Source organism: Squalius cephalus, assembly GCF_949319135.1.
Source record: "Squalius cephalus genome assembly, chromosome: 12".
Lineage (NCBI taxonomy): Eukaryota > Metazoa > Chordata > Actinopteri > Cypriniformes > Leuciscidae > Squalius > Squalius cephalus.
Genome location: NC_137133.1, coordinates 35,839,461 through 35,857,184, shown reverse-complemented (window position 1 = coordinate 35,857,184; position 17,724 = coordinate 35,839,461). Strand labels below are relative to the sequence as shown.

Here is a 17,724-nt window from a genome sequence, read left to right as displayed (position 1 = left end):
ATCTCAGTAAAACCAGCAGAAGTGGGAGAGTAACTTGATTTGCGCATCACCGTCACTCTTGTCGTCATGTGTGTGTTACGCTGCTTCCTGATATCACGTGCGCAAATATAACCTATATTTATATATATAAAACAGTTATGTCCGGTCAAACGATATATTAATTGACTTCAGATTGGATTGTGTTGGTAATAGGCACTTACCATAACGCTAAAAGATGTTTCGTTCCTCTAACAAGTGCTTTCGATCTTCTTTCTGATCTGAATGGTGTGTGTGAAACACTTGAGTTTTGCCACAGACTCGTCCCAGCGTCTAGAATGCAACTGATGCTTTTTTTAAAGCATCTCCATACCTGAAAAAACGTGGAAAACTACTTTTAAACAGGAAATGACAAAATATTTACGTACATATTTACAGCGGGTCTATTCGCACGTGATTAGTATTACCTGAGGTCATTTTTCCGGACCTTTTTATTGAAGGTAAAAGTCGCCGTAATCTTTACTCCGTCATGATCACTGAGATGCACATTCGGACAGGACTAAAGTCACTGAGAAGCTCTGGTAATAATTACTTTACCCCATCTCTCCATGTTAAACTAGTCCCGTCTGAATAAGGCTTTAATTCAATATGAAAAGTAAACTTAGTAAACCAGCTAAAAACATTGATTTGCTTGTTTGAGCATCTAGACCAGTAACATTGGCTGCATCCGAAATCACATACTTCACTATAGTATAGGCAAAAAACAATATGTGACAAAAGAAGCATGTCTGAATTCACAGTACTCATAAAAGAGTAGGCGAAAAGTCCTCGGATGACCCACTACTTCCAGCGAGACACTGAAGTGCGCATTCAGTGGATACTCATATCCCATGAGGCCACAGAAGAGGATTTGTGAATGCAGTGAAGCGACGCAACTAACTCTGGTAGGTCACATGACAGTGACATCATGGCGATGTAGACATACTTCACACACTCATGCTAAAAAGAACATACTTTTTTAATGGTTGCAAATTACTTATTCAAAATGAGTTTCTACTCGAGAGAGGATTTCGGATGCAGAGTTTGGGGCGGAACTGTGTAAAAGCCCATTCACACCAAGGACTTTAACTAAATAATGATAAAAACAAAGTTCTGTAATGAAACTCTAGATGGCGTAGGCTGATAGGTCCTTAACTCAAACTCTTGCAATCACATCATTCTCTATAGGGCACAGCTGATTGGTTTCTGCTGAATCAGTAGCCAATGAGCTCGCTGATCAACCTTCAAACACTATAGCAGTTTGCAGTGCACTTTCAGAAACACCTCCACTTCCCCAGCTCCACCTGTATAGATCTGCGACGGGTAATTCATGTACGCAAATTGTACAGCAGCAGCAGCATGTCTTACTTGCTCACAGCGGTGTGTCGTGTTGGCAGTAGCAAGTCCCGTACTTATTCTGAAGCAGCCGCAATAACAGCAGCAGCAGCGCAGCAGATCTAATCCAAAATATATCAACATTGTCATACTTATTACCATGCCAAACACTCAGAGAGATGTCAGGACAGAACTACAGTTTTAATAATCGTTCGAATTCTGTGAGAATAGAGGAATCCACACACCACAACTTTTGATAACGGCACAGAGCAATGCATTCATCACTTTCAGAATGGTATTTAGAAATGATCATTCTGATGAACGATAAAAACATCAACAGCCAATCAGAATCCATGCATCCCGCATTAAAGAGTGCATGCATTTAAAGCGGCAGACGACAAAACCATAAATTAAACAGAACGTTACCATGCATTGGTGTTGAGGATAAAATAGTTAGAAAAGGCTATTGCAACTTCTGCCTCATGCCAACTTTAAAGCGTAACTCTCGCCAAAATGCAACCTAGGGTCTTTTTGTTAATCTACTCGAGGCAAGCTTTCGTTTAAAAGCATAATTAGAATGGAAACGCCACTTTTAAGTTTGACCGTATTTTCGTTTTAGGTCAAATTGTCTTGTGAATGGGAGTGAATGGGGCACGACTATGATAGCATCAAAATGGCTATTTTTAAAACACTAATGTGGCTCGACACAACATGAAACTTTGCTCTCAGTATCACCAGGGGCTCTACACATGAACTCCAGCATTGAGAACATTGTTTGTGTACACAGAGTTTACTAAAGAGAAAGATTTTGAACAACTCACTGTCCGCCGGCATTTTGTCAGTCAAAAATAGTCGATCTCCGAATGTGAATGAACTGACTCTGAATTTTTTTATTGTTTCTTATATGAGGATCCTTTTTCAAATACAAGGTCAATTGTATTGATTTTCACTAACGACAAAACAACAAATTATCTGTGAATTTATATGGAACAAAGCTTTAGGAGCTTTCCATCTTTACTCTCCTCCCTGTTACGTTGCATTCGGAGATCGACTATTTTTGACTGTCAAAATGCCGGCGGACACAGAGACAGTGAGTTGATCAAAATCTTTCTTTTTAGTAAACTTTTTTGAACACAAACAATGTTCTCAATGCTGGAGTTCATGTGTAGAGCCCCTGGTGATACTGAGAGCAAAGTTTCATGTTGTGTCGAGCCTTCTTAGTGTTTTAAAAATAGCGATTTTTAATGCTATCATAAAAGTGTCCCTAGCACTCCCATTCACAAGGCATTTTAACCGAAAACGAAAAGACGGTCAAACTTAAAAGTGTCGTTTCCCTAAGTTGCATTTTGGCGAGAGTCACCCTTTAAGTATGACCAATGAGAAGCCTGTATATTGCGGCACTGGACTAGAAATGACGCATTGTCATTTCTGTTGACACCAGTTACTCATGATATATTCCCTGATCTGTGCGCACTTGTGCCTGGGGACCATCTGTTCTGATGTAAGAGGGATTTGCCAAAGAATATGAACAGTTTATTGCGGAAACCATGTGTTAGTCTTTCTCTTGAGATGGTGGATTTTTGTGGATTTGTTGTTCTTTTCCTGTAACTCATCTGGTGATGGCAATGCCAAATCATGGGTTTGATTCCCAGGGAACACTGATTCAATTTATACCTTGACTGGCGTTGCTTTGAATAATAAAATGTTGGCAAGATGTATAATTGTACATGAGGAAGAATCAGCAAAAATGTTATTCAACAGAGACATTAGGAAGTTGAGATAATCTCTGCAGGATCATTGCACATCTCAAAATACAAATGTTTAAGATTTTTAAATAAATATATACTCACCATTTATGCTGCATTTATTTGATTTAGTAGAAACAGTAATAGTGTGAAATACTAATACTATTTAAAATAACAGTTTAATATATAGCAAACTGTAATTTGTTCCTGTCGAATAAATCAAAGCTGAATTTTCAGCATCATTACTCCAGTCTTCAGTGTCACATGATCTTTCAGAAATCATTATGATATGCTGCTTAAGAAACATTTTTGATTATTTTCAATGTTGAAACAGTCATATTTTTTTGTGGAAAATGTGATACATTTTATTTTCAGGATTCTTTGATGAATAGAAACTTCAAAAGAACAGCATTTATTTGAAATACAATCTTTTGTAACATTATAAATGTTTATACTCTCACTTTTGATCAATGTAATTGGTCCTTGCTGAATAAAAGCTTTCATTTCTTTCTTTTTTTTAAAACAGTTGTGTATTTGATACAGATGTTTACTAAACGATTACTTTACAGAAGAAGGAATCTGGCAGCAGCTCCATGTAAATCTTATTGGAAAGAGCAAAGTTAGAGGATTATGTGGCGATTGCTGAAATGATCGGAATGTGGAATGTGATTCATGGCTCAGTTCTTCCACTACAGATACGCTGGTTTTTCTTGGCCAAATATTCAGGTTCCAAGCAAAAAAGAGAATAATTTCAATCAAGCAGTGTGGGACTATAATCATTTTTCATTAATAAAGAATTTAACTGCACTGTCAGTATTATTTCAATAATTTCTGTCGATTTATTACACAAACTTGATCCAGCTGACAGGCCGCACACTGGCACATGCTACTTGGTATGAAGTGCATGCCAGAGTAATTTCCACCCATCATTTCCAATCAGTCAAAGAAAGACCACCGGACACTCCCATCCGACCCAGAGTTCAGATACCAGTGCTTTTCACTCAAGCTGAGTTCAATCACATGATGTTCTCGCTTTGAGTGTTCAGACGTAAACAGAATGTGTTTTCACGGGCTGTGCAGAGTCAAGGAGATGCCAGACAGACTGCTATTCTTCTCTGACAACAGATACATTTGCAGTTAACTAGAAACAAAAAGACTAGTCTGTTTAATGCACGCGCAACTCTTTAGAGCAGATCAGGTTAGTTGTCAGACAGGGAAGTTGTGATTTATCTCAGTCTAGTTCAGTTGCACAAATGCTTGTTTTCTCTTACAGGCGTGGTTTCAAACACTGAGATAAAAAAAATCTGTGAACACATTAAAAACTGGTAACACTTTACAATAAGGATCCATGATCCATGACCATCAATGAACGTCAGTTAACTACATTAGTTAACTAAGATTAATAAATGCTGTAGAGGTCTTGATCAATGTTTGTTCAAATTAATTTCAACATGTACTTATTCATCAATAAGTGACCATGGCACTATTTACGATTAAAAAGCCTTTATTATTTCACGGAACAAGAGGGATGGAGAGATGAGGTGCAGCCAGAAGAGTGGAAGACTGTGGTGTAGTAGGGCCGGAGGGACAAGGGAGCCTGGTGGAGTCCGAGGACTGACAAAGCTAGACTGCGCATCCATGCAGCGCAGGAGGAGGGGACCAATGGAGGCTGGGCTGACGTATTGTTTAGCTTTGGTAGAGGAGATGGAAGAGGAAGGCTGGGTAGGAATACTGGAGACACAGGAAACTCTGAGCTGGGCAGAACCAGCGGGGGAACAGGAAACTCTGAGCTGGGCAGAACCAGCGGGGGATCAGGAAACTTTGAGCTGGGCAGGACCAGCGGGGGATCAGGAAACTCTGAGCTGGGCAGGACCAGCGGGGGATCAGGAAACTTTGAGCTGGGCAGGACCAGCGGGGGATCAGGAAACTCTGAGCTGGGCAGGACCAGCGGGGGATCAGTAAACTCTGAGCTGGGCAGGACCAGCGGGGATCAGGAAACTCTGAGCTGGGCAGGACAGGCGGGGGAAAAGGAAACTCTGAGCTGGGCAGAACCAGCGGGGGATCAGGAAATTCTGAGCTGGGCAGAACCAGCGGGGGAACAGGAAACTCTGAGCTGGGCAGAACCAGCTGGGGATCAGGAAACTCTGAGCTGGGCAGAACCAGCGGAGGATCAGGAAACTCTGAGCTGGGCAGAACCAGCGGGGGATCAGGAAACTCTGAGCTGGGCAGGACCAGCGGGGGATCAGGAAACTCTGAGCTGGGCAGGACCAGCGGGGGAACAGGAAACTCTGATCTGGGCAGAACCAGCGGGGGATCAGGAAACTCTGAGCTGGGCAGGGCCAGCGGGGGAACAGGAAACTCTGAGCTGGGCAGAACCAGCGGGGGATCAGGAAACTCTGAGCTGGGCAGAACCAGCGGGGGAACAGGAAACTCTGAGCTGGGCAGGACCAGCGGGGGATCAGGAAACTCTGAGCTGGGCAGAACCAGCGGGGGAACAGGAAACTCTGAGCTGGGCAGAACCAGAGGGGGAACAGGAAACTCTGAGCTGGGCAGGACCAGCGGGGGATCAGGAAACTTTGAGCTGGGCAGGACCAGCGGGGGATCAGGAAACTCTGAGCTGGGCAGAACCAGCGGGGGATCAGGAAACTCTGAGCTGGGCAGGACCAGCGGGGGATCAGGAAACTCTGAGCTGGGCAGGACCAGCGGGGGATCAGGAAACTCTGAGCTGGGCAGGATCAGCGGGGGATCAGGAAACTTTGAGCTGGGCAGGACCAGCGGGGGAACAGGAAACTCTGAGCTGGGCAGGACCAGTGGGGGATCAGGAAACTCTGAGCTGGGCAGAACCAGCGGGGGATCAGGAAACTCTGAGCTGGGCAGAACCAGCGGGGGAACAGGAAACTCTGAGCTGGGCAGGACCAGCGGGGGAACAGGAAACTCTGAGCTGGGCAGAACCAGCGGGGGAACAGGAAACTCTGAGCTGGGCAGGACCAGCGGGGGATCAGGAAACTCTGAGCTGGGCAGAACCAGCGGGGGAAAAGGAAATTCTGAGCTGGGCAGGACCAGCGGGGGATCAGGAAATTCTGAGCTGGGCAGAACCAGCGGGGGAACAGGAAACTCTGAGCTGGGCAGAACCAGCGGGGGATCAGGAAACTTTGAGCTGGGCAGGACCAGCGGGGGAACAGGAAACTCTGAGCTGGGCAGAACCAGCAGGGGAACACCAGCGGGGGAACAGGAAACTCTGAGCTGGGCAGAACCAGTGGGGGATCATGAAACTTTGAGCTGGGCAGGACCAGCGGGGGATCAGGAAACTCTGAGCTGGGCAGGACCAGCGGGGGATCAGGAAACTCTGAGCTGGGCAGAACCAGCGGGGGAACAGGAAACTCTGAGCTGGGCAGAACCAGCGGGGGAACAGGAAACTCTGAGCTGGGCAGGACCAGCGGGGGATCAGGAAACTTTGAGCTGGGCAGGACCAGCGGGGGATCAGAAAACTCTGAGCTGGGCAGGACCAGCGGGGGATCAGGAAACTCTGAGCTGGGCAGAACCAGTGGGGGATCAGGAAAATCTGAGCTGGGCAGGACCAGCGGGGGATCAAGAAACTCTGAGCTGGGCAGGACCAGCGGGGGATCAGGAAACTCTGAGCTGGGCAGGACCAGCGGGGGATCAGGAAACTCTGAGCTGGGCAGGACCAGCGGGGGAACAGGAAACTCTGAGCTGGGCAGGACCAGCGGGGGAACAGGAAACTCTGAGCTGGGCAGAACCAGCGGGGGAACAGGAAACTCTGAGCTGGGCAGGACCAGCGGGGGATCAGGAAACTCTGAGCTGAGCAGGACCAGCGGGGGAACAGGAAACTCTGAGCTGGGCAGGACCAGCGGGGGATCAGGAAACTCTGAGCTGGGCAGGACCAGCGGGGGAACAGGAAACTCTGAGCTGGGCAGGACCAGCGGGGGATCAGGAAACTCTGAGCTGGGCAGGACCAGCGGGGGATAAGGAAACTCTGAGGTGGGCAGAACCAGCGGGGGATCAGGAAACTCCGAGCTGGGCAGGACCAGCGGGGGATCATGAAACTCTGAGCTGGGCAGGACCAGCCGGGGAACAAAAAACTCTGAGCTGGGCAGGACCAGCGGGGGAACAGGAAACTCTGAGCTGGGCAGAACCAGCGGGGGAACAGGAAACTTTGAGCTGGGCAGGACCAGCGGGGGATCATGAAACTCTGAGCTGGGCAGGACCAGCCAGGGAACAAGAAACTCTGAGCTGGGCAGGACCAGCGGGGGATCAGGAAACTCTGAGCTGGGCAGAACCAGCGGGGGATCAGGAAACTCTGAGCTGGGCAGGACCAGCGGGGGAACAGGAAACTCTGAGCTGGGCAGGACCAGCGGGGGAACAGGAAACTCTGAGCTGGGCAGAACCAGCGGGGGAACAGGAAACTCTGAGCTGGGCAGGACCAGCGGGGGATCAGGAAACTCTGAGCTGAGCAGGACCAGCGGGGGAACAGGAAACTCTGAGCTGGGCAGGACCAGCGGGGGATCAGGAAACTCTGAGCTGGGCAGGACCAGCGGGGGAACAGGAAACTCTGAGCTGGGCAGGACCAGCGGGGGATCAGGAAACTCTGAGCTGGGCAGGACCAGCGGGGGATAAGGAAACTCTGAGGTGGGCAGAACCAGCGGGGGATCAGGAAACTCCGAGCTGGGCAGGACCAGCGGGGGATCATGAAACTCTGAGCTGGGCAGGACCAGCCGGGGAACAAAAAACTCTGAGCTGGGCAGGACCAGCGGGGGATCATGAAACTCTGAGCTGGGCAGGACCAGCCGGGGAACAAGAAACTCTGAGCTGGGCAGGACCAGCGGGGGATCAGGAAACTCTGAGCTGGGCAGAACCAGCGGGGGAACAGGAAACTCTGAGCTGGGCAGAACCAGCGGGGGAACAGGAAACTCTGAGCTGGGCAGAACCAGCGGGGGAACAGGAAACTCTGAGCTGGGCAGAACCAGCGGGGGAACAGGGATCTCTGAGCTGGGCAGAACCAGCGGGGGATCAGGAAACAGAACCAGCGGGGGAACAGGAAACTCTGAGCTGGGCAGAACCAGCGGGGGAACAGGAAACTCTGAGCTGGGCAGAACCAGCGGGGGAACAAGAAACTCTGAGCTGGGCAGGACCAGCGGGGGATAAGGAAACTCTGAGCTGGGCAGAACCAGCGGGGGATCAGGAAACAAAACCAGCGGGGGATCAGGAAACTCTGAGCTGGGAAGGACCAGCGGGGGAACAGGAAACTCTGGGCTGGGCAGAATCAGCAGGTACAGGGAAAAAAGGGAAACATGCTCTTTAAACTCATCCATACAATAAATGTCCACAGAGACCGGGTCCAGCATTACCTCGACAGCAGAGGTGTGGGCAGGGCTCCACTCCATGCTCTCGAACTCCAAAAGCAACCCCATGGGAACGGCCGATGTAGCCGGCACACACACCAGGTCAGACTCTCTGGAAGAGCGGCAGGCCCGGGCTCTCCATCTGTGTTGGGCTCATGCGTAATCTAAACCATTCCATTCTGACAACCTCGTGTAGTGTGACAACATGCCCCGCTTTTGGGACGCTTTTGGTGTTTAATGAACTGAATCTATTATTTTTTTTCTTAAGCAGCAATGGCTTAAATGTTCAATGGTTTTTAAAGCTTTAAACCTTGTGTCTTTACAATAAATTATATATTTTGAAAAATGTGTGACAACTTACCCTGGTCTCCACTATGAAGAAATTAATTCATTTCATTGCCCTTTTGTTTTTGGTATTAAATGCTGTAATGATATAATTTCACTAGTGCATCACTAATGAGTGTAGCGTGATTTCGTAAAATATGGGGACACCGTCATCATCATCCACATCATCATATTATTATTATTTGAATTCTCTTTGTTTTTGTGGTAACCTGGCAGCCAAGTGTGATCTCCACCCAAACACTGCATCGCTAACACTGACTCTCTCGGATGTTAGTCGTTGCTGTCGTAGTGTGGCTTCATGCGATATGTAATTGGCCTATTACATAAGCACACAGACAACGGTCATCCTCTGACACACGTGCTTCATCAGTTTATGTCCCAACCCTGGGCAATACACACTTATTTAACCGTGTTTCCTTTTGTCTTCCTCGCCGATGCATACTGCTGTTTCTGAGCTGTGATTGAGAACAGATGTTTTGGCCTCTCATGGCAAGACACAGAGATTCCTGTGCGCCCAAGAACACCCTCACAACACTACTTTTGCAAAACCTGACATCCTTTATTGCACGTAAATAAATGCAAATGTCCAGTCATGTCACAACACATGAGCTGAACATCTAACCTTAGTTCCATATTTGCATCAAAGTCTGTATTGCATTTCTTTCCATTATTGCTTCTGTTTTCTCTCTGAAACCATCAGATTAAAGCCAGTGTTGTCTATAAATCTTCTTGGCTCCTCAAAACAACACATAATTGCAATAAAATATTTTAATGACTGATATTTGGCACTTTTTTTATGCTGGCGTCTTTTTATTTATTTATTTATTTTGGAACATGAGAACGTTTTTTTTGTTTGTTGTTTTTTTCAGGGGGAAAATGTTGGGAAAGTTTGTTCAAAAGTGATCTTAACTAAAACCAAAACCTCAAAAAAGTAAAATGTACAAAAACACACACTGTATTTCAGCTTGTTGTCGAGGCAAGATTTCTTATTTTCATTTTGTTTCCTTGATGAACTAAAATAACGATCAATAAAACTGAAATAAAAATAAATAAAAATAAATGTCAAAAACACAACAAAATTACTAAAACTTTAACTTAAATTAAAACGAATTCAAAATATGAATGAAAACTATAATAATGTCTCAAAACACTGGCTGTAAAATAATTAAAAGCTAAAAAAAAGCAATCAACAAATATCATTGCAAAGGCCAAAACGATTTCCGCTTTATGCAACAATCAGAAAGCGTTTTAAAGCTCATAACGAGCAACGATGGATGTCGATTGCATATTAAATATCATTGCATTATGTAACACTCAGTAAATATTTGTAAAGTGATGTTTTTAATCACATCCACCCACAGAACTGTGAACAATACTCTCCTGTCTGACATGCCATGAAAATGTCCTGCCAATTTGTAGACTTGTACCTCATATAAAATGCTGGCAACAGCAATGGTAACAGTTTATTTTGATAGTCTACATTATATTGTACAGTAACTTTGCAACTACATGTCAGCTAACTGTTAGTAGACTGTTAGGTTTGGGTTATAGGGTTAGTAGCATATGTTGACATGTACTTGCAAACTTGAACAGAAGTGACGTCCCGTCCAAAGACCTGTAGTGTGCGGGAAACAATAAAACACACTGTTAGTTTTGGAGAAATCTGCACCATTGTTTCACATTGCTGTAAACAGAATGTTAAGCGTTACGAAAATATTGAGATAATATGGACTAGACAGTCCAAAAGATAGAGAGAAAGAAAAAAAAAACAGGTGAACACTGAGGAGATAAGATAAGTCTGAGGAAAACTGATTTTGCACTGAGCTGATTTGAGACATACATGCCGTGTGAGGAAAAAAACAATCTTTGGATGTCAGGCCTTGAATCCAACCAGAATCAATCCAACTTTTGAAAGTTTATAGATGTTCTGTGTTGATTTCAACACTCATAATATCAGTGATCAAATAAATGTCAATGATCTAATAAAATCCACATACTGTGCTTTACTGCACAATGTTTTCATCACTTACCAACACATAGGCTATAGATGAATAGGCGCTTCATGCACTGAAAAAAATGATTAGTTGAATTTAATAAAAAAATTTATTGTAAGTGGTTGCACACAATTGATTTTAGCTACATTTAAACAAATGCATTAAATTGAACTAAATTTGATTAAGTTCAACTTAATGCATTTGTTTAAATGTAGCTAAAATAAAAATTTTTCAGGGGTTTCCCATTATATGCATTCAGTCTTAATTAGGCCTAATTAATTTTTATCAGTCAAGTAGCTTGTAAACAAACTTAGAAAAATGTAAATAACCCATTAAATATGAAAGTATTATGCAAACATTCTAGGCATTTCTCCTGAACCTCTTTGGCATGAAGTGTTCTTTAGAATTGAGTCAAGAACAATGGAATTCTATTTAAAACCCCATTTAACCTTTTTTTTTTCTAAGAGTGAGTTTTAGCTGATGCATAACATTCACAAACCTTTTCACGTGGCTGTATTGCACAACAAGCTGATGAGTGTGTAGATGCTTTAGAATTGATTAGTTCTGCATTGTGTTTCCTCAGAAAGAAAGAAAGCAAGCACACGCTGTTTCATAGTGCAGAAACTCACAAAAACGTAGGAGTTTTAAAGGGTTTTGTGTCATTCTGACCCTGTGTAAACTTTTTAAAAGAAGTCACTGCTAAAGATCACATCTATGTGAAGCTCTTTCAAAAACAAAGTTCCCTTAAAAGTTTAAAAGAAGTCACTGCTAAAGATCACATCTGTGAAGCTCTTTCAAAAACAAAGTTCCCATAAAACTAATAAAATCTCATGGCTGAAAGAAGCTTTTGCTTTGACTGTTTGAAAGCCTGTGCCTGTCTCTGACCGCTACCATCATCTGATGTGTGTTTGACCTGCGCTAAACCCTCGCAACCAAATTAAACTCAGGCCGGTTACACCATAACAGTGTGACCTTTGATTTAAGACCATCAACATCCTGGGATCTCGGTTTTATTAAGTTCAATCAACGAGTGTTTTTAAATACTGCAGTTCCACCCGATAATTAAAAAACCTCAGTTTATTGGTTTAATGGGCGAAACCACTTCATATCAATTATCCTGTTATATAGTTATACGCCTACATATCTTTTACTGGATCATTGCAAATATTAATTTCCCTTTATCATCCTTATGCAATGTATTTAATTTGATTGTTTTTGTCTCTGTTACATATACACTGAAAGGTCAAGCAAATGCATGCAACAAACATCAATTAATAGTGATTCCCGAATTAATAGTGGCACCAAACAGAATTGCACAAAGATGTTTGTTGAGAAAAACTCTTGCAAGTCTATTTATTTGAAATATGACGGGTCTTTGCTTGATGTTTAAGAGGACTTTGCCAATAGGGGGAGTCAGTATGAATTTTTTAATGGTCTATGTCTATGAGATTTTAAATATTTCAGTTTGTTTGTTGCAAGGAAATTACACACTTAATCTGTATGTAAAGTATATTATTCAAATGCATTTTCAACTGTTGTTATAATTTATCACCATGAATGTTATTTTTCAAAACTCAACACCTGGTTGGTGCTAAACTGACCTGTTGGCAATTCTTGCTCGGTGACAGCATGATTGAATCACTGGTACACGTAGTCATTATGTCTAGCAAAGCTATTGAGTTGCATGAGTTCTGTTTTTTCTGAAAGATAAATGATGTAAGAAACGGGTTTAACACATAATATGATGCTCTTCTTTTGCCATCTAGAGGTGATCTGAATAACCAACAAAAGAGCTGCAAGGCTGGTTCCACAGCTTTAACACAACTAGAAATCCTGGTTTCTATATGTCTGGACACAAAAGGGGGTTTTGTGTTTTTTGTCTTTTGACCTTATTCTTATGTAAAGGTTGAAGAACATCCCAAGGAATTTGTATATTTCATATACACTTATAGCCTATATATGTGTCTAAAGTTATCACTTCAATGGTGTATTCAATATTGTGTGTATTGTTTGTTTATTAATCCTAATAAATCTGTATAAAATATAAATATGAAATTGTATATATGTATGTATGTATGTATGTATGTATGTATGTATATATATATATATATATATATATATATATATATATATATATATATATATATATATATATAACACACACACACACACACACACACACACACACACACATATAATACTCATGAACAATTGCCTAATATATAAATGAAAGTTCATTAAACGTAAAACATTCAAAATAACAATTTTTGCATTTTATTATATTTTTATTTAGGCTATAGCCTATATATATTTTTTCTAAATTATAATATAACAATCATCAATTGGTTAGGAATATAAACGTTAAAGAATGCATATTATTTATGTATTTAAAATAATAATGTAGCGTAAATCATGTCTTAAGTTTGTCCTGTGAGAGAGTGAGGAGGAGCGATCACGTGCTCCTGTTGACTGTAAGTACACGTCAGCGCTAAAGACCTCCTCACTCTTTCTCACATCACTTTCTCTTCCTGTTTGCAACTTTGTTGCACATGACACTTTATCTGGGTGAGTAGCTCGCGCTTCACAAACAACGACGTTCGCGACACATTATCGTGATCGCGCACTTCGCTTTATGAATCGCTTGTTTGTCTCGCGCGTTCAGATGATAAAACTCTTTGATGAACTTCTCTTGACAGAACCATGTTCGTGTTTCACCTGTGAAAATGCCCGGATTATGCCCACAACAGACGTGTAACAGCAGTACATGACCCAGAGTTTGCTTTCCATGCTGCTTTGACATTGAAAATGAGATTACGGCTGTTGAAGAAGAACTTTATTGTGTTCCTCGTCATTTTAATTGTCTTTATAATGTTGTTTTATTCCATTAAACGGACTAAAGAGGAAACAAACGTGGTGGTGACTGAAAAAGACAGCACTCCGGCTGCTGTACTAATGGTGAAATTTGAGTATGGCAACATCCAGGATATGAGGAAGTCCATCTATGACAGCAACTACAGGCAGTTCATTCACAACGGAGACAAGTTTCCATCCGAGCCGGAGATGGTGGTCGTCGTTCAAGTCCACAATCGTCCGGCGTACCTCAAAATGCTCATACAATCCCTGGAAAAAGTCGTTGGCATAGAAAACACGCTTGTGATATTCAGCCACGACTATTTCTCCGAGGAAATCTCTGATATGGTCCAGGGAATCACTTTCTGTAGGGCCCTCCAGATCTATTTCCCATACAGCACTCAGCTGTATCCCAACGAATTCCCAGGACAAGATCCGAGAGATTGTCCGAGAGACATTTCAAAGGAGGACGCCATTAAAAAGGGATGTTTGAACGCGGAGCACCCGGATTCGTACGGACACTACAGGGAAGCGTCCATCACTCAAACCAAACACCACTGGTGGTGGAAACTGCATTTCGTGTTCGAAAGAGTGCGGGTTCTTCTGGGATACAACGGATACGTCGTGTTCATCGAGGAAGACAACTATCTTCTCCCTGATTTCCACACATACTTCAAATCCATGACCGAGCTTAGGAAAACCAGCTGCGGGGACTGCGACGTCCTCGCGTTAGGAAACCACAACGGTTTATCCGGATTTCACGAGTTTACCAGCAAAACCGAGACGACAGCATGGCTGTCCACCAAGCACAACATAGGAATGGGAATCTCCAGAGAGCTCTACTATAAACTGATGGGATGCAACAACGCGTTCTGCACCTATGATGATTATAACTGGGACTGGACCCTCCAGAACTTGTCTGGTACGTGCATCTCAAAACCCCTCAAGGTCCTGATGGCCCGTGGGAGCCGGGTTCTTCACACGGGCGACTGCGGCCTGCACCAGAAAGAGGATTGTCGGCCCGAAAGGGCTCAGGAGAGAGTGGATTCGGCACTTAAAGAGGCACATTCGGCACTTTTCCCTCCTGCACTCTCACTGAGGGACCACGGGCCGGTGGAGCATCATCCTCACCAGAAGAACGGCGGCTGGGGGGACGTTCGCGATCACACGCTGTGCATCAACTACGCGGCTCGACTCTGAGCTGGACGCTTCATTGTGTGCCATTCAGAATATCAGGGTTACATGTTGCAGGTTAAAGAGTTTGCTTTCACCAAAGATGTGAGATATCATGGTATGTGTGTGTGCAAAAGGAAAACTCTCTGAAGGAAACAGGTCGACTTTTCACCCCAAAATCAATTGCTTCTGAATGGTTATCTTTTTTTTGTAATTTCCATACTGATTTTTATTTGATTTGTTTTTTGTTTTTTTTGTGTAGGATTTACAATTTTCACCCAGAAATTGCTAGTAAATTTCACAAATTATTACAAAGAAACATTTAATTAAACATCAATGTTTTAAGAAAAAAGAATGAGATGGTATGTTCATGTTTTTTCGCAGTGCATCAACTTTTTAAAAAATATTATGATTATTAATATATAAATATTGGCAAAATAAAAAATGTGGATGCATCTCACGAAAAAAAAAAAACAGGTCGATTTTTTTTTCACACCAAAATCAATTGCTCCTGAAAGTTTTACTCTTGTGGTTTTTTGGTAATTCCCATACTGACTTTATTATTTTGTATAGGATTTACAATTTTCACTCAGAAATTGCAATAACACTTCACAAATAGTTTTCATTAATTAACATCTACATTAATTAACATGAACTAAGAATACTTCTACAGCATTTATTAATCTTAGTTAATGTTCATTTCAACATTTACTAATACATTATTCAAATCAAATGTTGTGTTTGTCAACATTAGTTAATGCACTGTGAACTAACATGATAAACATTGAACAGCTGGATTTTGATTAACTGGATTAAAAAATACTGTAACAAATGTGTTGCTCATTGTTAGTTCATGTTAATGTTAACAAATAAGACCTTACTGTAAAGTTTTACTGAAATTGCTAGTAAATTTCACAAATAATTACAAAGAAACACTGAATTAAACATGATATTTTTAAGTGAAAAGATGTATTTACAACTTTTCCCCCACTTTTTAAAAATGTAAATTAGCATACATTAAAGGAAGTACGACAAGAACTACCATGATGTATAAACACTTCACAATTTATCATTGGTGTTTAGCATTATGATAATAATGGGGAAATGTGCTTAACTCTGTTGAAGATAATGTCACAACACTACAATATATGCTACTGCAGAAACTGACTTTGTGTTCGTGCATATTGGATAATAATATAAAACATCTCTCTTGTTGATTCATTTGACTTTGTGGTGAAAAGTGAGCTGGATATGTTTCATGAGGCTACGACTTTAAATATTACAATATTACTGCCACTTATTAAAAATTTTAAGTTAAGTTGCAAAAACATGCATGCATATTGTGTATTGCAATTGCATGCATTTTAATAATTATTTTTCCATCACAAATCATAAACCTTCCAGCGAACTGTTTATTGTTTTGTTGTTCGAATGTAACATTCCTTTTGTCTTCCGTTACTGGAGTTTCTCTTGGATTGTTTTCTATATGTATTTTTTAACATTGGGACATTTTTTGGTGGTATTTTTAGATGTGTGACTTTTATGATTCAGTGATGCATTGAAATGTGCCTTAAAAACATTCTTTAATTTGCATATGGTCGTTGGCATAATTTGCATTCGTGGTTTCCTCTTGTATTCCCCCGTCCTTTCTAATCTGGGTTAGTTTTTCTTCACAGACAATCATTTGATAATTTCTTCTTTTTCTTCACAGACAATCGAGCTACTTTTGTTGCCTTACATTGTGTTTAATATCTTGTGTAAATGTACATAGATGACAGGAATGATCGTGCAGAAATGCTGCTCAGTGTTTTTCAAAGTTTAACAGACCCGGTTTCACAGACGAGGCTTAGATTAAGCCAGGATTAGGCCTTAGTTCAATTAGGATGTTTAAGTATAGCTTTTATGAACAAAACGACGTGCATCTTGAGACAAAACAATGGCACTGACATATTTTAAGATATCTCAGTGCAAGTTGCTTTCTGTTAAACATTCAAACATGCATTTTAGTCTGAGACTATCTTAAGCCTCGTCTGTGAAACCGGCCATAAATCTGCTATTTTCATCTAAAACTCAGTAATCCAGTTAAACAGGTTTGGCTTCAGACTTTTATCTGGAATCACTGTGAGTTTCCTGCAAGAGTATTTATTTTCTCAGAATTTAAAGGGACAGTTCACCCAAAAAGGTTTCTCAAGTTGTTCCAAACCCGTATGAGTTTCTTTCTTCCGCTGAACACAGTAAGAAGATATTTTGAAGAATGTTTGTAACCAAACAGTTGTGGACCCCATTGACTTCCATAGTATGAAAAAAAAATAAAAAATACTATGCAAGTCAATGGTTGGTAACTTGGTAACTTACAAACATATATCATAAATGATAGAATCTTCATTTTTGGGTGAACTTTGGGTCAAAGCATCACAAACTTTCCTGGCACGGTAAAGTTACGTAAGTTGTGAAATGTTGACGTATCCAAAGATCTTCACCTTTGTACATCGCTTGGAGAGTTTCCAAGGTTCAAAGGTGTTTTGCTTTTCTCAGCTGACCTTCTCTGTGTGTTTCCTCTGTTTCCTTTCTGTGATTTCCGTTATACGTTTGGAGAGGAAAAGCTGACATGCTCAAAAGTGTTGCCAAATGTTTGTCAGTGGAAATGGATCTGAAATGCATTGTGATTGAGCGTGTGTGTATTGCTTGCTCTGTTTTTCTTTTGTACGGGTAAGATAATGATGCAGATATGTTTGTAAGTCTTTTGTTTTCCTAAAAAAAATCAAAATGCTATCTCTAAAAGCCATATTCATTTTTGATCTTTTAGCTTTGAGCCAAAGATGCATCGATCACGATCAGTCGGCCAGGAGTTTAAACACCGAATCACGTCTGTGTAATTCTGTTTTCTCTGATGTAATAAATTTATGA

The 17,724-nt window shown here is 41.8% G+C and overlaps 1 protein-coding gene across 1 annotated transcript; it reads left to right on the top strand.

Moving 5' to 3' along the window:
* The first annotated feature begins 13,279 nt into the window (after positions 1 to 13,279).
* On the top strand, positions 13,280 to 17,724 carry LOC307168688 (alpha-1,6-mannosyl-glycoprotein 2-beta-N-acetylglucosaminyltransferase). The gene is made up of 2 exons (XM_079888853.1): positions 13,280 to 13,359; positions 13,491 to 17,724. The coding sequence occupies exon 2, from the start codon at positions 13,600 to 13,602 to the stop codon at positions 14,842 to 14,844; it is 1,245 nt and encodes a 414-aa protein (XP_079744979.1). The 5' UTR covers positions 13,280 to 13,359; positions 13,491 to 13,599; the 3' UTR covers positions 14,845 to 17,724.

Coding starts and splice junctions, on each gene's coding strand:
- LOC307168688 (XM_079888853.1), top strand. CDS start 13,600: ATGAGATTACGGCTGTTGAAGAAGAACTTTATTGTGTTCCTCGTCATT.